A 22650-nucleotide genomic window follows, 5' to 3' on the forward strand; every position below is an offset into this window, starting at 1 on the left:
CAGCGTTGTTATTTTATGGACGTTTCGCTTTATTAACTATTCCTTGATGCCCCAAGTATAGTGCTTTATAAAAAATAAAAATAAATCAAAGCAGGAACCATCCAGTCTGGCTAGAGAATGGAAGATGGCAGATGTCCCAAAAGGCGAAAAGAACACAAAAAAATGGGCAATAAAAGACATCAATTTGAGAAAGCGTATGCAATGTTTTGTCACAATATCCTGCTTAAACATTACAGATGAAGTCTGGGACGTATTGCTTCTGCACAATACAGGCATTCACTTGTTAGACAAGGAATTGAAAGTCACTGCCTTGTCGTTACCTTGCTGTGACGTCTTAAAATCGAAGGGCTCAATTGTACTGACGTAATGCTTATGCAGCGTTTAGCACTCATGCATACAACTCAAATCTGATGTCCAGGAAATATATATACGTTACCAAAAGCTTCCTGAAACTCCTACAGTCACTGAGGTGTTTTGATGAGATTTGTAGGGCCATATTCATTCACAGTGAAATGGAAGAGCACACTCAGAATGGGATGGAGGACTCCCCTGGTACTTTGTAAACACACCACACAGACTAGAGATGGAAAGTGGTGACATTGCTTTGTGGAGAAAAAGGGGGCACACGAGGTGGAGATAGAGTCGAGATAAATGAGTGACCACAGAGGGAGGAGGGTGACAGTGGTGAAAGGATGGAGATAGCCACCTCTGCGGTGAGCTGCCAGCGGCTGCAGTAGGTTCCCGTTGGCGTCCAAGCCCTGCCCGTTACTCAGGTGGTCAGTTCCCTCCACGTTACTCAGCCTCTCCAGAACCTCCAGGGAGGACAGGCGCTGAGGGATTAGAGGTCTGAGCTCAGGGGACAGGCTGCAGGGCCTCTGGGTGCCCATTGTCACCTTGGTGGCTAAGACCGTCCTCCGCGTTTGATGGGACTGCAGATTCTTCCGTAACCTGAACGGAGCAGGGCCCATGAGGAAGAGGTTACCAGGCAGCTTCTTCTCTGAAGGTGGCGGCCTCTCCTGTTGGGTTAAGGCCTGCTGCCGCTCATGCCGGAGGATGGTGGTGAAGCGGGTGTAGGAGGCTGGGCAAGAACCTTTACATTTACTGGGTTTGAGAAGGAGCTGATGGTTCAAGTGGTGCAGGTGGTGGTGGTGGTGGTGGAGATGGTTGTTTTGTGGAGGGGAAACTGGAAGCTGTGCTGAGGGACTCTTTGACCCACTGACATTTTGAAGCATTATTTCTGGAGGACTTGTACTGAAGATCTGCTCGACTTCAGCCTCTGTGTTACAGGGAGACTCAGTCCTGGCGTTATGTCCGTCCTCTGAAGAGGAAGCAGCATCGTCCACAGCCACACTGTCCTGTGACAAGGCCTCCTCCCCAGAGCTTTTGCCCTCTGGCTCCGCTTGGGAGCAGACATCCGCTTGTGTGTTGTCGGCTACCAAAAGGGACTCGGCTGACACTGCAGACGCCATGTAGAGGTGGGCAGGGCTGTGGTTGGGGCTGTGGCTGTGGCTGGAGTGCAGGGTGGGCAGGGAGGAGGAACGGCTGGGAGCCGAGCTGGACCGCTGGATGATCGTTTCAAACTCGCTGACCCGTGACGACACAGAATCCCGAGGAATGTTACCCCCGTCGTCTGCCTCTGACCTCTCACCCCTGTCGGCCTTTGCCTTCTCAAAAAGAGACGCCAGACTGCGGACACTGCCGTGAGGGCTGCATCCCGCTGAGCTGGGCCGCTGGATGTGATGCATGGTCCTGTACAGGCTGGAAAACTCAGATGTGCTCCGCCTAATTGCAGGGGAAACATTCCCGAGGCTGTGCGCGCACTCACTGCCACAGCTGGACTTAGAGTCTGAATGTTCACCACTCTCTATTCCCTCTGCTCCAGCACAGTCTGTGTCACATGGCCCTGTGTAGAGATCCTCACAGCTGTGGGCCTTTGGGTGCCTGACAGCTGTAGTCCTGTTGTCCTGGCTGTTGCCACTGGGTGGCAGCAGTTTAGGCTTGAACTTAGAAGGCAGGATTTGGGGTATGCAGGCTTTGGCAGCGGACAGAGGCTTCTTATTCTTACACTGGTTACCTATTGCATTACTGGCAAAGACCGATCGACTATTTACAGAGGAGCAGTGTGAAATTATATAGCCATTCCCACCTTTATAATCCACTGGCAAGCATGCAGGACAACAGAATAAACAACATATTAGATTACAATGGTCACAGGTTTACACACACAAACTAAAACAGTCGGGCACATTTCTAAAATAAAAGAATTATTTCCATCAAATTTTAGATGAGAAGAGGAAGCAGACTTGATGCACTGAGCATCAAGCAACAGACGACTGTTATACTAACAGCATGGTACAATAGTGGAGAAATATGCTTTGTAAGAATGGAAGCAGGGGAAATGTACTGTCTAACACATTCGCCGCATTAATAATATCACTGTAAATTGCAACAGGTGAAAGAAAAAGAATTAAAACAACGAAATGAAATGTTGTGTGATGTTGGAGGTCATAGAGTGATACACTGACTGAAGCACTACAGTATAAAATAAATACCGGAATTTATATTAGGAGTGAAATCTTCTCCCACTGCTTTTAACCCCCGTCACAAATCATCGCTACATTAACAAACTAGACAGATTGCTGCTGTGATAAATGGCTGCTGGCAACAGCTCTCCTACACGGTTGTAAATAAAAAATGTATCCCGAGTCGAGCTGCCAAGTAAAATATGGCCGTTGAGCTCCTCGGAGAAATCCTCATGTCAGTTCATGGCTATAGTATGCTTGTGACAGCAGATGGTGCCGGGAAATGACTCAACACTTTCACATGCTGCGAGGCACGTCTGTAGCACGAGTGACCGATCTGTCTCATTCATATCTGCCAGAGGAACACACACTGAGGAAGCTGACTTGATATAATGCCATCCGTGGCAAATGGCAAGTAAAGAGTTACCATTCTGGCCACTAAAAAAAAAAAAAAAACCCTGGAGGAGACACGGTTCTTTAAAACACAAAGATATATTTTTATTTCTTGAGCACAAGACAGAAACACATGATCAAGGGTTTGGTTTCTCTCACTTGCTTTTTTTTTGTGGCTTGTCTACACTTTACCTCCTGAGTCAGGAACAGTAAGAGACTCTAATGATCAAGGTTGTGCCTCTGGCAGGAGACTAATGAAGGAGCGCGTTAGTCAGTTGACTGGCAAATTCATTCCTTTGTTCCAAAAACCGCTCAAACATAAACGTTTCTTCTTTTGAGATATACACATTTCGTCAGTCACTGTGGAAAATTTGACTCTGGGTGGGGAGTTTCTACAGTGACATTTGTTGAGTGTCTTCCCGAATGTAATGAAAGACATACCCCGGGTCACACTGTCCCTTCCTTTCTCTACCTTACATCTTCTCTCCTCCCCCAGCGTTTCTCTCGTTGGCCATGTGCACAGACATTCCAGCCCCTGACCTCACACTGACAGCTGACTTCCTCATGCCTGCCCACCCTCTCTGTCCCTCCTGTTTATCTCAACCCTGTCTGGCTGAGTTGTGAAGTGTTTATCTCGCTCGTACCTCCTCATCCATCCCCGCTCTGGCACTAAACCGGCCTGGAGTCTTGCCCTAAGCCTGCCTAGCGACTGGCGACGCACAACTGGAGCAAGAGGGGGGAAAAATCCCCAAGGTTAGCTTCCATGGACTTAACAAGGCGACCTCACTCCCTCCCTGAGTTTTCCAAAGCAGATGGCCAGTACACATTTGATGAAAACATCCATGGCATCAATAATAAATCAAAAGCTGCCGTGGCAATGAATGCTGTGAGGTGATCGGCCAATGCTGTGAAGTCTGGGAGCAAAGAAAATGTGTGAATTCCAACAAAAATGTAAACGGAAACACATGTATCCCTGTCTGACAATGTGAACGGTCCAACATCAGTGTCTGTAAATCATTGGTTCTGTCTCAGCAGGGAAGGTATTTAACGGCCGGCTCTAGTGTCTACCTAAGACACGCACATAAACATACACGCAAATGCCATTTTACTGGCCACATATGTGAAGTGGCTGGTATCCTACCTTTAGAGGAGGAGGAGCTGCCGTGGCGCTTGTTTAGAGCCCGTAGACCTTGTAAGGGAATGTCGCCGCCCTCCAGGACACTCTTGTAAACATGGCGGTCGCATTCTTGAGCCCCAGGCTCACCCGTGGAGGATCCTCCGTCCTTCTCCACCTCGCTGTGTCCAGACTTGTTGGAGGAGCTAGACAGCAAACGGGAGGAAAGCAGACGGCTAATTAAACGCAGCCACATTCATTCAGAGGAGCTGCGCTACATGTTTTTATGATAAACAGAGGCACACTAATTGGGTAATGAGCTGTCATATGGTTCCTATTTAGCTTATCTTGAGGTAATTCCTGTCTTTGCAGACTTTTGGGGATGGGGGGGGCAAAATAATCAGATGGAAAAGACCAGAAGTAGCAGAATTTGGGGGATGGTACCGAGAGAAGACACTGGGCACAACAGATATCTTGGCATTCCAGAGAGGCCAGCAGGACAGTTCTCTATAAATATTCACTGAACATTCCCACATGGTGCATCAGCCGCTGCTATGCACCTGTACAACCCTCAGGTTTACTCTCTTTTACAAGCTGCTCCTTTAAACGTGGTCGTTAAATGGATATTGGCTCTAGTAATGCATAGGTAATATATATATATATATATATAAAAACCTACAATCTCTTTTGTGTATTGTTGGGAGAAAGAGTGATATATTTTCCACAATGTGTTTAACATCTGCAAGTGCTGCTGACTCAGTTTTATAGAGTTTTCCACGCTTGCACAAATGTATGGATACATTACTCTCCTTGTTCACGACCTCAACAAGAAGCTCTTTCATAGCTGTTAGAAAAAACATGTGAACTGCTGACTGTGAAGATCCATTAAAATAATTTTAGCTCTAGGTTACTTCACATAAATGTTCCATGGGAAATGCACGGCACAGGAGTCATGCAAAAGAAAGAATCTCTCAGGAAGGGTCTAGTGAAATTGTTTATGCCAGTATGATGCATGGAAGATGTTGTTGAGGGGTTGCATGGTGATTATTTCATCACCCGCCGTATACTTTTGTAGGTGCTTGCTATTTTTGCTGCCCCTGTTTCTAAGACAATAACAATCCTTAACAAACAGTGGGTGTTCTGCCTGGAAACACACAGCACATGTGGTTTTATGTTTTACATTCAAACATGATCTTTACACAGACGTTCTTCAAAATGTCTCCAATTTCAAACAGGCTAAAAAAAACAAAAAAAACAAAAAAAAAACATCCTGCCATAAACATATGTGCCTTTGAAGGAAGTCAGTTTACGAGCTGAGGTTTCCTTTGAAAACTTTGGGGTAAGTGAACTCCCAGCAGCCTTTCATCAGGAGCTTCTTCCTTTCAAATTAACAGCAAATCAATGGATTAAAAAAGTCGGATGAGAAGTCTCTTTTCAAATGCTTGGCCATGATGACATAATGGTTATAGCAGATGGAAATTTCTTGAGAAATGGAGGGAGAAGTTTATTTTTCCCTGGACTGTATGAGCACAGGACAGTTACTTTTGCTCCCTCCTAAATTCCTTGCATTCTGGTACACAAACAAAAAAACACAAGATTTTAATCTCATTAGACAAAAACAAGGAGATCAAAGGTTTGCTGAGATTCATTTCAGTGTTAGATTTAATAGAATCAGCTTCTGTAATCTTGTTTCTGATTCTGTATGCACACACACACACACACACACACTCAGAAGGAGATAACGGTTTTTAAGTTATGCAGCAGCTGGGCGAGCTCCCTCTATCCCAGTGACATCCAGGTTACTGTCTTTAAATAAATCCCCCCACAGCAGCCGTGTCTCCACACTACAACCACCCACCTCACTAAAAACGAAATAGAGACAGAGGACACGCTGTTCTGGAAGCCTTTTGCCTTATTAACGGGATCTCCTCAGGAAGCGGTAGTCCCCCCGCCGTACACCGACCCGCTCTACAGGGTGGAGAAATCTCTCACTGACGTTTATCCCCACAACAAGCCTTAAATAATCATCTACGTGCAGGAAGGACGACGCAGGATTTAAAGCAGAGGTGTTAAAAAAAAGGAGTAGAGGCATGGACTTACTACTGCTGCAGGTCGGAGGCTGTTTCCAGGGGGCTGAAAGAGGGGGCACTCTGCAACAAACCAAACAAAGAAGTCATTGATAGATCCACAGGAAGGTCTCCTCCAGCTAGAACAGAGGCAGGAGCATTAGCTATGGCCAGATTCTCTCTTCTTTTCCTCTGTGCCGTTCTCTCGCTGCTCTGGGTTTTTTGTCTGGAGCACCCGGGGTTCTGAGCTTCTCTGGACTGGGCTTGGCATGGAGGAGTAAGCGTGTGTTTTGGCCTGCATGCAAGTTGGAGAAAACAAGCGGCAGTAAAGAGAGTAGAAGGGAAGGGGGGGGCGGGCGTGCATCGGTCAGGGGGCGCCCATGTGGGGAGGGGGCTGTCACAGGCTCAGCCAATGGGCGGCTGTCTCCCAGTGAAGCCATCTCTTTTGTCTGGTATTGAGTCACTCTCATTACCACTGGACCAGACCGGGGGACAATTAACCAGCTGGTGGTGCGAGGAGGCCAAATTACACACACACCCACACACTCTCTCATACACACACACAGACACAATACTCCGACTCACAGACTTGTCAAAACAGATACAGATGCTTACTGACACAGGAAATAATGTAACACAAAGAAATTGTAGAAACAGATAATTATGTTATTAAGACACAGTAAAAACATAAAGACTGAAAGAAATTTAACAAAATGTGAGCAAATAACTGTTTAAAGGACTACAGGAGTAAGCGTAGTTGGTAGCAGATATTATCTCCTAAACACAGGGGGGGGCGTCATTCAATCAGCATGGTAGCACCAGCATTTTGAATGGTTTAGAGCCAACTAATTTTAGCCCACTGTTTCTGTTGCTTTCCTCTTTTCGGACGTCACAGCAGGTAAAAATAACAGGCGTGACTCGGGCACTATGAATAAGAGCACAAGTGTTGTTTGCAAATACGATTGCACAATCCCCCCACCCCAGCCAGCCCGGCCCTGCTGCTAATACCACATCCACTTCCCCACGGCACGGCCGAGCCTCCGCTTCCCACACCAATGACCAGACGGGGGAACATTCTGGACAGCTCATTTGCCACGACACGCCTTTCCACTTAGTTGCCGGGGCAGAACGATCATTAATAACCTTTCAGAATAAGTGCCTATCTTTATAAGAACAGAACATCAGGCTGGCAGGTCTATAGTCTGATCTATTTTTAAAGCCAAATGTTCCATGTCGACTTGGAGAACACACCGGTGTCATTGAATAATCTGCGGCTCTTCCTTTCTCCGCCGCGTCTTGTATCCCCTTCAAATTTGATGTCAGCTGGAGAAGATAGTGTCCTCTGACACCCCAGGGTAATTGGGCTTACACACACACAGCATCAGTGGAAAGTAAACAGGAAACAAGCATGGAAGGCTTATCTGGAGTAAAGGAATGGAATCTTAATCTGGTTATTTACAAGATGCCTGATTAGTGTCAGTTTGTGTGGACTTTTCTTTACATAAAAGGGTAAAATTAATCCTGCGCTGATATCACTTAGCATCACATTATTGGACGATAGTTGCATAACCGCCGGGATCCTCTGAAGTTTATGAAATAAAGGCGGCAAATGGAAGACAGGGGTCGAGAGCATATAAAAAGGAGACGCCGTAAGTGCGTGGACGTATCAGATGCAGGCGGGCATATTTAAAACTGCTTGCGTAAAGAGGCAACCGTGCGAAAGGTCCAGAGCTGTAAATGGACATGAACGAAGGCCCCTGTGAGTCAGAGGAACACCGATGACAATGTTTCTGCAGAATTTCCGGTGCATGTTTCCTAACAGGTGTCCCCGGCAACTCAGAGCTCCCGTATGCCGCTTTCATATTCAAAATAGCGAGCATGAGTGGGTCATGGTAACACGAATCCCATTCTTTCCAGGACCTTATTTGTGTTGATGTGTTCTCATGAAAACAAACAGCTCCCCCAGTGTGAAGGGCCTGTTATAGCCCCTTACCTCCCCTCCGCTAAATGCTTAAAGGTAAAGGTTAAGTGTGCAACAGAGGTTAAATATGAAAGCACAATGAGCTGGCAGGCTTACAGAGTTGCTTCCTTTAGAATATATCAGGTGATAGGGGGAGGCTCTTCGTAACTCGGCGCTGAGACACTGTGGCAGCAGCCCCCACGTCAGCATATGCTCGACAGATGGAGTCACTCTGTCGGTTGCAGGGGAGCAAAATGCTCTTCCTGACCAGAGACATGTGCGGAATTCCAGCTCCAGCTAGCCATCCGTATAGATGAGCTAATGTTTGACCGTAGCTGTCACCGAATGTGTTTTTAGACTCCCCCTGAACCTAGAAGTTGTTAATATTAAACAAGAGGACCATTACTTTGATTATACACAGGTGTCACTCTTGTTTAGAGGCTATTAGGTGACTAGAAGTGGCTGCTGGTGGACAACTAATGATGAATTGATAGGCCAGGGTGGAGGAGAAGAGAAGGGAGTGCGGTCTTTTAGGATTATTATATACACTAAGCCCAGCTCTTTAACTCTTTAGAGGTGTTTTGCTGACAACTGGCTAATTAGTGGTGTGAAACCACACAAGGCCTGTTAAAAAGATGTGGTTCAAATTAATCTGACAACCTTTAAATATTGTTTCCTCTCATTATATTCCTACTTCATTAGCAGAAGTGGCACTCCTCAGCGCTTTGAAGATACTAACAAGATCAAGACCTAACTGCAACCGAGCCAAGAGGGTCTGGCTCTTTATTTAACGCCCTTCTTTTTGCAGACTTCCACCCATATCTCCCCCAGTAATACCAAGTGAGTACTGATATGTCAATCAAACTCCAATGAGCCAGTGTGTCTGGCTGAGCCTTAAGGTCAAATACTGCACATACCAGATGCAGCTTTAGAAGTGACTTTGACATTAAACAGGAGCCAGTCATCAAGCCGAGCTCATCTGGCAAACATCCAGGCGGCCATGAGACGGGGTCTGCCGCCTCCGCCACCGCTAAACCTCCTCCACATAATAACGCTAACCTGGAACAGGAGACACGGCCCCTGCGTCTGGCTGATGCTAAGACATGACTTCATGTCGTAGCCAGTGGTGCCACCTCATATGATCCAGGGTGTGGCTCTGACGGACAGAGGAATCAACATCTGTTTGCGGGCGGCCAGCGCCACACTTGTCTGGTGCCCACTAAGGCCTGAGGCATGACACTGTATACTGCTTCAACATGCCTGCACCCCTTTGGATATTTTGGTAAATATACCAGAGAGCAGACAGAGAGCAATTATTATCTCAAGTGCTTGGGATTATCCTGGAGCCTAACGCTCGCGTGGACTGCAGCCTCTACAAGTGAGGAGGGAGTTCTGGATAAATTACCTGCAGTAGCCAGGCCAACACTCCCTTTGGATTTCATTATGGGATGCCTTTCAAACAAAACATAGAAAAAAAAAATACCTCTGCATGCAATTGGATAGTCCTACAACCAATCAGAGACATTTTATTGTGTATTTTCTTGCGCTCAGATGATGTTGCCGCAGTCACTCTTCTCTCCATCACCTCATGAGGCCCACTCAAACAATATGATTCATCTTTGCCGGAGCACAATCGGCTCCCAACTGTCCCCCACTCAAGTTTTGTGGGCTGGGGGAAGTCTGCACATCACAATGTACAAAACACAGTGTTCCTCTTGGGTGCTGAGTTAACGACATGGAAGAACAGGAACGCTGCCACAGTTGGCAAGAGATAGAAAGATCCCATTGTAACAAGAACATGATGGAAATAAACAGTCCTGCTGTAATTTAACTGATAATCGTGGACACATGTGCTGCTACTGGAGTATAATGAATCTTAATCAATAATCTAAACTGTACAGAGATTAAAGGCCTCAGTCAACGTTAAGTCTGAGACAGCTTTCTCTTGCCGGGGCTGATTGTGCTCCGTCAGTCTCACAGTTTTAAACAAACTGCTGAGAAACTGTTTTTTAAAGAGCGCAAAAAATAGATCCCAGTCGACTATTTTAGACACCATCTGGGACAAAAACTTCTTAAATTGTATGAGGTGATGATGAGGAACGGCAGCAGCTATATTGAGCGCTTTGAAAGATTTGTCGCAGATATGACTGTCAACAACCTAAAAAAAAAAAAATGTAGGAACTAAATGGGGCATGAGTGTAAATTTAGTTCAAGAGGAAACAAATTTCCCTCTTACGCATGCTAACACATTTATGGCTCCGTTAAAAACACGTTACAATACTGCAAGTGAGAGTTGGGGAAGAAACTAAAGGAGTCCTTACAGACAAGACACAGTTTGTTTAGACATTATTTAAACATGGATGTTATGACATGCAATAAAAATACAATACGCTGTCGGTCTGAAGACAGCGACCACTTACCGCTTTGTCAAACTCCATCTCTGAAAAGAATTTATACCAAGGCTCATTCTCTAAATCTACATCTTCTGGACTTACATCCTGAGTCTAGGGGGGCATGGCAACGAGAAGAGGAGGAGAAAGACAAAGAGAAGACAGTTCAGACAGCACACAATATACTGTACAAACCAAGGCAATGAACCTAGCACACATTGTAGTTTCAGCCAGTGTCTTATACCCAACACTATTACCTACGAATTTGAAGCAAAAGATACGTTCAGACAGTCAGTCTTTGGAGTAGTTTGATATTTTGGAAAAATGTTTATGTGCTTGGAGTAAGAAGAGAAGACTCATATAAAGCACTAGCCAGCAGCAGGTTAACTTAGCTTAGCATAAAGGCCGAAAACAGATGAAATGAGCGAGCCTGTCAACAGAAATAAAGATATAAATACATCTTCTTGTCACTGAGAGTTTGCCAATCGATCAGCAGAGACTCCAAGAAGTCACGACTCACAGACAAATAATAAACTGTCTGTATTCTTCAGTTTTTACATCGATTAAACAAATAAGATTAAACATTTTCAATCAGTGAGATTTAAAGGTGCTCGCAAGCAGATGTTGTCGTCAGGTTCACGGTTTTCCACCTGTCTCCAGTCTGTGTGCTACACTAGGTTAAGAGTGAGTGGCTGCTGGCTTTAGCTTGATATATGGATAAGATGTGAGAGCCTTAAAACATCTTCTCATCTAAAATGTCAAACCATCAACAAAGTTAGACATTTGTAAATGCCTCTCCCGTCCACACTGCAGCTAAGCAAGAAAAGATTCTGAATGCAATGTTTGCATATCAACCCGTGCAGTTGTTTTAGGAGAGGATCTACTTGCGGCCATCAAAAATGGCTTGAGTGCACACGTATGGCGTGAAAATATGAACCTAACCTTTAAGCAAGTCTTTCACCCACACATGTGCAAGGTATTCATTTTAGTCTGTCTTATCATCAGGCTGTACAGATGATGACCACATGCACACCACTTTTTGAAATGTAATAATAATAATAGTAATCTTTAAGAAACGTTTTTCTGCGACCTGAGTAAAATAAATGGACATAATGGAAAATTGACCACCACCAACACGGACACTCATCTATAACAACCGAGTTCATTATTTTACAACTGGAGCAAACTCTAATGAGTGCTCTGGTTGGCGCTGGGATCGGGCTAGATCTTGGCTGACGAAACTGGGCATCAGACAAGCGGTAATTATGCAATCAACTAACCATTTCATCACAGTGCCGATTATCCCCATGCCCTATATTATGTAAGAGGAAAATATCAGAAGTCGAAACCTGTGAAAGCTACAAAACACAGCTACTATCTAGGACACCGGATGATGCTGCATCATTTGATTCAACACAAACTGTCGTGGGTAAAAATGAAAGCAGGATGCAGCGCGTTACACTTCCCCTGAAGAAAGCACACGGGATCCATGTTTTGTATTTGTGCTGGGATCCTCTCGCAGCGAGCCGATTCAGACCAATAACCTTAAATTGAACACAGGAAGACAATGGCTATCCTTGTAAGTGATACTCCCCCCCTCCGCCCCTTCCCAGCTTGCCTCCAAGCAGGATCGTATGTCACCGCAACAGGACACCCTTCAGGAATGTGGTGGCTACACATAAGTCGCCTTCTGAGCTGTTAGTAAAGCTGTCACCCAGGAGCTTAGATACAGACAGAGGAGGTGGTGGTGGTGGTGGTGGAGGGTGCATGATGGGTGGAGGACAGCTCACACAACATGGATATAGAAAGACAGAGAGAGAGAGAGAAAGAGGGAGAGAGAGAGAAAGAGAGAGGAGGAAGGGGGGGCGGGGATCAGGCAAGCAGGCAGGCGGCTAGCATACCGTTCTCTCCAGCTTCAGCACCGACGATTTCCCCGGCACGTACTCGAAGATGCTCTTGGGCTCGGCGCGGTACTTCCTGGTGTCTACCTTTTTATCCGGGGGCTCCCACTCGTTCCTGCGGAGAGAGGCGGGCGTCAGGGAAGGGGTGGGTGGTGTGGGATCGAAAAAAGGAGCCAATCCTTTTCAAGTAGTCTCCATGGCAACCGGCATAGGCTAAGATGTGTTTATTATTTATTTATTTAAATGTGACGTCCGCCCTGATTACGCCTGCTCTGTCTCTCTACGTCCTCCCTCTTCCTCTAATGATGACGAGACAGAAAATCCAATTCATGTTCGAGGCCAAATCAGTAATTTGATTAGGTAAACAAGATTGGAGCCGGTGACAAAGAACAGGACTCACCATTTCCTGGGAGAATTTCTAAATGATCACACACCGGGCTAAAATTAATATTCATAAAGAAGTGACTGTATAAATAACATATAAAAAAAAATATATATTTTAATTCTGTCTGGGCTTCAAGATTCCAGCAGTATCATTCGCTGGTAACAACCTGTTTGGGAATGTTTTTTCCATAACCACCAGCTCAATCCTCTACATGTCATTTGGAGCTTTTGTGGGCAACAGTTTATCCCCCTTCACCTGTCCTCCTTCATCATCCCATCACTCATTTCCCCGGGAGCAGATCATCCTGAGTCAGTGCTGACACGCGTGTGAGAAGAGAGGGGCGCCCTATCGCACCTCGAGTGAAAACTGGAGGGCGCAGTAACTGGAAGCCACTGGTAACGAAATAACCTCAGAAATGCAAAGTCAGGAAGAAGGAGAAGCTTTCTGTTTCTGCTTTGGTATGGACAGTTATGTTTAGTCACATTTAACTGGCAGTGTATGTGAATGAAGACTAACTGTATGTAGTGGTGGCTTTATACTGTGAGAACAGTTATGTTATGGACACTGATGCATGGTTTTATACTGGAGGACGAAAGAAATAGAAATTTTATCATAAAAAGTTTTACATTTTGGTGTTTGAAGTATTCTCTGTCGTAAAACCACAAATTTCTTTGCTACCAAACATAAATAGTACTGTCATAAGGTACACGTAGGAGCAGATGGAGGACGCTGACCTTTTGCCGGGGGGCTTGAGGGAAGAGGACCGCGTTGGCACCGGCATCGATCTGCGCCTCAAATCGACCTCGTCGTCACTTTTTGACCGTGGGACCGATTTCACTGAAAATAGGCGCACAAGCGATAAGTCTTAACAGCATGACCGCGGTGTTTAACCCTTTATAGAGCAAGGAACCATGTTTGGTAACCGCGGCACACATCTTAAACTGAGACCCAGTGCCTCTCGGTGAGGTTGAGAAGCATGTGGTTTTCACACAGCCATTTAGAGAAGATCACGTTCACAGGTCAAATGTGGTCTGCAAGGTACACCTCTGCATGAGCGCTGAGCATGAGAACTACTTTATTGAAGAACTGGCTTATGTTCTAATGATCTAAAATACACGTTTACATTTGTTTACCACTTCTAACCATATATGGTAACTTCATTAATCTTAATTTAAGTAAAAAAGTCTTCTTATGCCCTGCAATAACATTCTGGGGTTGAAATTTTGAATTTCCAAGTATGTCAATGAGTGCCCTATAAAGAGTTAACCTTATGTTAAAAATATATGAGAATGATATTCTTGGAAGCACAGAGTTTCCTTTTAAATATATGTTTAACTGAAAGTCCAACTCCACAACTCACCGTCTTCCAAGTAACCAAGTGGGGTGGGAGCATCGTCTGAAAGAGAGGAAGAAAATCATTTGCATCTCCACAAATCTCTGATGGTTGAAAAGCAAAGGAGTACGGCGCACCGCTAAATAATTCAGAATGCATTAAAAATACTCCTTTTCCCTGTGTTTCTGACCCCGGCCTCACACCTTCCATTAGGCATACATTACAGGTTCATCAAACACAAGCAAAGTGTGTCAAATCAAAGCTCTTTGCGGGAAGCATTACCGAGCTAAAAAAAGGACCCAAGCATCGATGAGCATCAAGGCTCTGAATGAGTAATGCACTGTAAAGCATTAGCGCTATAAATGACACTTTCAGCACGACGTCTTGTTTAGGTAACGCACTTTCTATGAGATAACGTTACAGAATTATATCTGTCACAAGTACACACAGAGGTTTTTCAGTGCTGAGATAGGACTGAAAACCGCGCTGCACACAAGTCTTGCCTCCATCACTATAAATTTAACATCCAAAACCAAAACCATGAACCAAATACTTCCATAATCATCTAGATTATAACCCCAAACACTCCCTAGTGACACTTATTATGAGCAGCAAGCAGTCTGAAGGTTATGCACAGTCTCAACTCTGGTCTGGACAGTTCACATCCTCAATGCAGGCCTGCAGCAGCACCTAGTGGCTGCAACAGCACACTACCTCCTAGGAACGTCAGGCTAGACCGATCATGTTTTATTGCAGGATTGTTAGAACAAGCATCTAGGAATATGTCAGGCTTTAAAAAGTCAACAGTCTGAAGCTTTTAATAACAGATTGTTACCAGGAAACAAAGCAAGGTTAAGATTTAACAATTACAGTTTGTGAAGTAAAAGGAAAGTTACACTTGAAGGCTTCGTGCATGATCCTTGTTTGTACAGGTCAGCCTCTTTAGAGCCAGCTCAACTTTTCAAACTTATATTTCAAAGGCCTGATTCTGAATTTGAAAAACTTTACAAACATTAAAGGGGTACTCCAGCATTTTAGCAAGCGTAATAATTTTGCTTTTAAAGAAGAGGTCACGTGCAAGAGACTGTTCTAAAAAGGACGTCCAGATCTGATGGATCACATGCCAACCTGACTTTTTGTCCCTCGTATTGGTCGTGCTCCAATACGAGCGGATCATCTCTGACGTGATCCAGATTCACATGAATGCATACAGTAAATCTTTTAACGGCCATGCAACTAAACACATTATTTTCTCTGATTTAGGGACCAGTCTGTTAAAAGTAGCAGGCCTATCTTAGAAAATAACATCATCATCTCATGACACTTCACCCCCATTGCTTGTAAAATTGGAGGACTACCCCTTTAATAAATTAGACTGAGTGTTAAACATAGCATTGTTTTTAAGACTGGCACAACTGTGCACAACACCGCTGAGCCAAAACATTGGGAGAAATTGGAAGATATAAAAACGGGAGCAAAGTCCAGCCAAATATTTATGGCCATGTGTCTGCGTGTAGAGTAAATAGTGGCCAAAGGAACCTTGAACTAGAGGCAGCAGGGTGTTGAAAGATGTGCTAGAGCAAATTCGTTCTGCTGTAGTTTACTTAAAGGATGGGCTGCTAATATCCTAGCAAGAACGGGGCAGAGTCCATGTCTTAAAGTGTACTGATGGCACCAGAAGGACTGACTGTTTCTCTATCAGGCAGGAGTGGTCATAATATTTTGGCTCATCAGTGCATAATCTTATATGCTGTGTTTTAGTAGTGAGAATAGGCTCTAATGTGCTGGAAATGTCTTTGGTGACCTGTTGAACCCAAACTGAAAATTTGATCAGGAAATCTGCACGAACCTGCAGCGTCATTAAAACTCATGACAACAGAGGCGTCATGGTATGAAACACAGATCTGCCTTTCAAATACTTTGCACCTTGGAGGTGGGTGATTTCGTCACATGAACCGAAAGCAGAAATTAAACACGGCTAAAGTATTTGAGAGGGCCCAAGATGGCTGCAGATTAGTAAAAGCCAAGGAGAGTCGGAGCTCCTGCCATCAGATACCTTTGGATTTCATCTGAATGTCATAGTTCTCAGGGAAAATGTAGGTGGGGCGGTAAGGGTTTTCCTCAATAGGCTCTGAGCACCGTGGTGGAGAGACAGAGGACAGTGTGACACAACATGGAGACATATATATAAGAACACACACAGGTCTTGGACAGCAACAGAGAAAAACAAAACGGTTAAAACTGATCGAACACAGAAACACAGAGAGAAGAAATGACTTACCAGGTAATTTGTGTATCTGTTTGAACATTGTCTTGTACCAGTCTTTGGACTTTTCAGTGTTCTGAAATTAAAATGTGGAAATTATTCATTAAAAGTGAGAATGCCCGGGGGAAAGCACACAAATATTAGTATTAATCAATAGCATTCTATAACAATAATGTATAAAATGATCCACATTGTCTCTTTTACTATAACAATGGTCAGTGTATCATGCACCCATTAGACATTTGCAGAGAGTGTATCAGTCTTCATTTGACAGTAGGTTTTGTTGCTCACCCGTACAGGCACAATGGGCCTGTTGAGAGGACTGAGGACAGGGGAGTGCAGTGACAGCCGCAGCCTCTTCTCGTCCATGTCACTGACTGGACTGAAAAAGTCTATCCCAAAATCAAGACTTTCGTCCCTTTCTGGGATAGAGTCTGTAATGCACAAGAAAAAAAATAAATCAATCCATAAGCCAAATAAAATTCAATGCTCACAGTTCATAGTTAGTGACAAGACAGATAACTATTAGATCAGGTTCAGGCCAAGACCAGGGTAAAGAAGTGCGTAAAACGTTATGCAGGAAATATGTGTGGGAAATAAACAGAACGGACTTTTTCACAGCAAAGAGAACATTAATGATGACATACACAAGCATTTCCGGGACCTTTGTGCATGCTGGGAAAACTACTGTATCTTATCGGGATGCTTCAGTCAGAGAAGTGATTCAGTAATGTCTGTAACACCCAGACAAGCATTACCACTGCTCTGTCAGATAAAGTAAGGCTGTGGAACGAAAATGTTTGTTTTATTGCTAATGAACTCAACTTTCTATTTACCAGGGATGTTATCTATGATTTATTACGTCCTATAGATCCATTTATTTAAATGAAAATCATCTACTGTGAATAAAGGACCTCATGCAGTGGTGCATGCAGTGCATAATTTGAACACAGAAGGAGCACTAATAAAAAAAAAAAGTACTGGTGTGTGTAAATGTATGAACCTACATGGTAAATCTCAGGGCTCTATCTGGTGAGACAACTGCTGCATTGTTTGAAGAGAACTATTTGGCATGTAAGATGTTATTTTTCTGCATTTATTAACAATTTTGCATGAATTTCATCCAAAAAAAAAACACACAAAATATGGCTGGCAATAAGTGCCACATGGTAGGGATACTGTAATTATATCCTGTCATGTCACCATGATAGAGCACACACCTGCTATCCCAATGTAAACTTATATAGCACATATAGACCATGTGACACTTGGCTTCAAAGAATATGATGATGTGTCGGGTGAGAAGTAAATAAAAAGAGAGAGTAACACTGCAGTCTGCAGTTTGTGGAAATCAATATGTTGTATCGTAAAGCAGCTAAGAACAACATCCGCTAATATTAAATATTAAATACTACATATCCAGGAGGTTTCTGCACAGTCTGCTACACATGAATGCTCCCAGTACTGTTCACACACTGACGCATACCCATAACTGGACTTGCACCGAATGCATTTAGTCAAGGCAGCAGGAGCATGACCGATGGTTCAGTCAGGGAATAAAATATATTGCTCAGTAATAAAGCCGGGGCCGCTGCTAGCAGTCCGAGAAACGAAAAATAAATCATGTGTTAGACATCACCAAGACCCTGATGCATACCTTCCAAATGAGAAAGATGCTTGTGCTGCTCTGCTGTGAGACAAAACACAGACAGGGACATGACAGTGAGGTGTGACTAAGCAGTGAAGCACACTGTTAACGGCGAAAGCACAAAGAGAAACACTAATGGATCACAGCAGAAGAGCACTGTAAAACGTGACACAAGGCAAGCACGTGACAAAACGTGGAAGCTCTTCTTGGTACCTGTCGTCCCCAGCCTGTCCCCAGACAGGTGTGCTCACCTCTGTTGTGCTGCAGCAGCACTATGGTGGGGTTCACCGAGCTAGTGCAGGGATAAACAAATGTGGACGCCGTTGTGATATACTTCTGAACTTCTCGGGAAGGTGGAGCCTGAAAGTGACAAAAAACACAAATTTACTTTCCAAGAAATGTGATAAAACAAGAACTCTTTAATAAAGATATTTTCTGTAAGACCAATGAGCCAAACAGAGGTCTTGTGTTAAATGTGGTGGAAATAAACGTACCTGGCACTGAGTGTTGTTTACAGGAGGTAAATCAGCTGTGTTGTTGTTGCCTCCCTCAGCCAGTCCTGCTTTGGAGCTGTCTCCATTAATCTGGCTTGTCCAGCCACCTAAAAAGAGTCCAGAACTCTCTCAGTGTGGCAGCCAGTGCGGCAAAAAGAATAAAAACACTGACGATGAAACTTTAAACTACAGCGTTTCAGATAACAGCAAACAATCACAAATAATTGCAGATCAAATAAATCTCCATTTGACTCCAGAGGATGTGAATGTTTTCCTTGGTGGTTTTCATGCACAGAGCTGTTAATATCCCCAGAAAAGAGAGGGGGAAAAAAAAAAGGAAAAAAAGATTCTCCCACAATCTCTGAACTTTGTCATGAGAACAAAGTGCCCATTCAGTGAGCTGCATAGACCGTTTGTTCCAATGGCCTTTATATTCAGGCTCTACAACAATTAAAGCATCTCCCCAAAAGCCTTGGCCAGCCTCCAGTCCGGTTCCAACGTGCCCGACGCAACAAACAAGCCCACAGTCAAGGCCGCTCGCTCCAAAGTGCAGAGTGGGCAGGGTGCAACAAAAGAGCTCTTTGACTTGCATAAAAATATGAGCAATCACCCTTTATCACGGAGCATACACTCCAAAAAATGCGAGGAGTTATATAATCCTGACATCAAAAATGAACTCAGAAAGATATGTGTGGAATTTCTACAACTAATGATGAACTAATGAGCTGAAATGCCTTTTAAATTATATTTACAATCTCCGTCCACATTCTACCACGATGTGTCAGTTCTGCAAATGGCCAAGCAATTATTACCGTCCTCTACATATTTTTAGAGTTGTTGTGAAGCGGCCGTGGCATTTGCTCGGACTTACTTGGCGTTGTGACCACGTTCGGCTCCTCGCTGACGCAGCCCTCATCGTCTATGTGGACCCGGGTGGCCCTCAGAGTCACCACTCCTTTTCCTTTGCACACTCTTCTAGAGTCACAATCTGAAAGCATTAAAAATAAGAATCTGACTTCCTCTGCTTTTTATTGTTTTAGGCATAGCTGTTTCTGTTATTCTGCATGCTGCCTCCTCAGACTGTTCCAGCTTATAAGCTGCTGGAAATCCAAACTTACTGCTACCTCATGCCCCAAATGACCAAAATAGAACTGTAACGTCAAAATCAGGCCATCAAATTAACATCTGACTGTCCCGTAGAACTAATTATCACGATCAAACTGGCAGAGGTGAAAGTAGAGCGGCTGAAGCAGCTTTCCTCCTGTACGTATTATTTCCCAACGCAGGTTGTGAAAGTAATGCCGTGCTGCCAACAAGTGACTTTAAAAGCCTCCTTCTAAGCTTTCCACGAGCTATCCCACGGTAGTAGGCACTGAAAAATTCATGAGGCAGAGGGAAACATCACCTGCAGAAGGAATCAGGTCAGGAGAGCCTTTCATGGTTTTCAGAGGTGTGATCCTGACAGCGCAGACTGTTCGAGAACCTGATCGGACATCCAGTGCAACAAACACAAGCAGACAAACATTTTTTTTTGGTGTGTATGAGTAAAACATATCTATTATTAGTAATTAGTTAAGATAAAACTACCACATGTATGCATTATGTGGTGTTTGTGCTCTGTCATCATCTATTTATTACAGTGAAAAGAGTGTAAACAAACTAAATAGCTACAGATTAGCTGGTGCATTTAATCTCATGCAAGTAATTAATTCAAATGAACTGATTTACTTTCATTTTGGTTCATAAGACTCGAGATTTATTGAATTATTGAATGAACGCAGACTGAGAGCTGACTTACCAGCAGTTGCGCTTGGTGTTACGCTGCCCTCTGCTGGAGAGCCCTGGAGGAGAGACACAGAGATCAGGTCTGTGACTAAATAAAGTCAAAATAAAATAACATGACACAATTAAACATCTATTAATGTTTGTTCGTTATACTGTGGGGGGCATGAGCTTTTCTGTTTGGACCTTTATTGAGAAACAGTTACGCAAGTAGAAATCGACACGTACACATGCATCAATCGAGTTGATGCTGCTCCTCTCTCCCCACCCACCCCTGTGACCCCAGTGTTGTGGGTGGGGGATAATTGCAAATGACTTCGGGTAAAAGGCAGGGCAAACCCCCCTATAGGTCGCCTTAACCTAATCTGTATGTCTCTGCATCTGTGGGAGGAAACCAGTGAACCAGGAGAAAATCCACACAGCCACATGTGGAACATCCAGTGTGCACTCAGCTGTGTTGAAGCCTCCAATTACACGTGACTTTGACTTGTAATGTATGCAACGCAGTCTTACAAATGCAGCAACAGTGGCAGCACCTGTAGCTTCCTTTCCCCTAACTTCAGAAACGTTAGCCGTGGATCAGACCAGGACTTTGCTGCAGTGGTCAGCGTGCGGTGTATTTTATAACGGCGGACTGCGAGGCACAGAAGCACTGAACGTTACGCTCATTTCTTGGAAGCGGGGGCTTGGCTGCAGCGTCTACTGTAGAGACGGTGAAGTCACTGCTGCAATGAATAGCTGTACTCGGGGAACACATTCAGCTAATGAAATTGTGGTAGCGCTTCAATGGTTGGGTTACACACTGAAATGAGATACAGAGAAGGCAGACAGGAAGGTGGTGAACTTCAAGTGAGCTGTTCAAATCCAGTCTAGAACACCTTATATTGTTTCATATAACACGATTTAATATCTATAATGGTGATTTCTTCCTTCCAGCCTTGATAAATTATATGAAAAAATGATCACTGATACTAAAAGTTGCAAACAGTGGCACAGATCAGAGGCTGATTGCATCCTTACACTCCAATATCGCTGTTTCTCTTTGTATTCGTCCATGACATCTATGGATATGAAGGCAACAATGGAATCTATGATGTCAACAGCTGCTACATGTGAAATTAATTAAATTTAAATTTAAACCATGTGAAATGAAACAATGACTCGCTTATCAGTTAAAACTCAGTTTAAAACGAAGATGGACTCCTAAGGCCTAATCCTGCGCCCTTCCTCTGACAAACCTCACTTTGCATGCCTTTATTAGGAGGTGTGTAACGGCCGAGACCAAGGACACAAGGTTCAAAAACTGCATCTGTGTCTTTAAGAACAAGCAGGAAGTGTGCTAGAGAGAACAAACATATGTTAATCTGAGCTGCATCAGTGGAGCATGCTGAGGGGAACACCAAGGCCACCAGAAAAGTAGTTGTGAAGCACTTCCCACCGCTCCACTGGGCTTCCCATTGTGCTCAGTCAGCGAGCGGGCTGATTTAAGAGATGTCCCCATTTACAATGCAGAGAAACAGGCTGATTAAATTAAGATGCGCACGCACACACACTCACAGAGATGCTCACGCAGTCGCTCATGGACACGGAAAATAAAAACACAGTCAGTGGATTGTATGGTGTCGATTTCAAGCTGTTTTAAAAGTCGTACTTTTAGCTTGCGTGGAGCTGTGTGTCTGTGTGTGCACTATGTTTACACATGGCAGTAAATAAGACAACCTGCAGAACAAGCTGGTGACCAGTGTTCCAGCTGGAAACCTCCCCAGATAGGCCTAAATGGATGAGGGGAAAATGGGCACGATTCCAAACAGGACCCAAGGGGACACCAAGCAAAAAAAAAAAAAAAACCTTTTAAAACTTCCTCCAGTCTCAGAGCTGAGCTGTCCCTGAGCATCGCACAATGTGTATTTATTTCCCCTCTCTCTTTAATGAAATCAACTTGCTTCCTGACCCCCTGCGTCCCAGAGGCAACGCATCCATGATCTCATTTCAAAAACCATTAACAGACATTCCTTTGAGGAAGGGCTTACACTCATCTCAGCTCTTCTTCCGCTGTATCCTCAGATGAACCCCCAGATGGTGAGTATACAGCAGGAGAGCTTTACGAGTGTCTGAGCCTCGTATCATAGGGAAAGGGAAGATGACAGCTTGCAGCGTTCAGTTCGCTGTATAAACATATGAGAGCAGAGATCACTACGCCGGCCTTTTTAGGAAGAGATACCTCTGAGCAGAACAGGGCAACGAACGGCATCCATCCAGCCTGTGAAAGAAAGAAGTGCAGTGCGGCGACGCTGGCCAAAGCACACAGGAAAATAAGAGGAGACTGCATCATCCAAACTCCTTGAAATCATATTTTATCTAAATGCACCATCACTACTCATAATCTTGGAAGCTGT

At 44.3% G+C, this 22650-nt stretch overlaps 1 protein-coding gene across 1 annotated transcript in view; it reads right to left on the minus strand.

Annotated features, from left to right (window-relative positions):
* Positions 1-22650, minus strand: part of sorbs1 (sorbin and SH3 domain containing 1) — a 32682-nt gene that overhangs the window by 9061 nt on the left and 971 nt on the right. The window contains exons 2-17 of the mRNA XM_084562350.1: positions 20271-20313; positions 19878-19955; positions 19344-19460; positions 18473-18579; positions 18230-18338; positions 17988-18017; positions 16622-16764; positions 16346-16406; positions 16121-16195; positions 14092-14127; positions 13466-13568; positions 12347-12461; positions 10476-10559; positions 6130-6179; positions 4057-4235; positions 707-2158 (exon numbers count right to left, since the gene is read on the minus strand). Of these exons, the coding sequence (XP_084418476.1) occupies positions 707-2158; positions 4057-4235; positions 6130-6179; positions 10476-10559; positions 12347-12461; positions 13466-13568; positions 14092-14127; positions 16121-16195; positions 16346-16406; positions 16622-16764; positions 17988-18017; positions 18230-18338; positions 18473-18579; positions 19344-19460; positions 19878-19955; positions 20271-20313 (2782 nt within the window). The remainder of the gene's footprint in view (positions 1-706; positions 2159-4056; positions 4236-6129; positions 6180-10475; positions 10560-12346; positions 12462-13465; positions 13569-14091; positions 14128-16120; positions 16196-16345; positions 16407-16621; positions 16765-17987; positions 18018-18229; positions 18339-18472; positions 18580-19343; positions 19461-19877; positions 19956-20270; positions 20314-22650) is intronic.

This window comes from Chelon labrosus (genome assembly GCF_963514085.1).
Source record: "Chelon labrosus genome assembly, chromosome: 15".
NCBI lineage: Eukaryota > Metazoa > Chordata > Actinopteri > Mugiliformes > Mugilidae > Chelon > Chelon labrosus.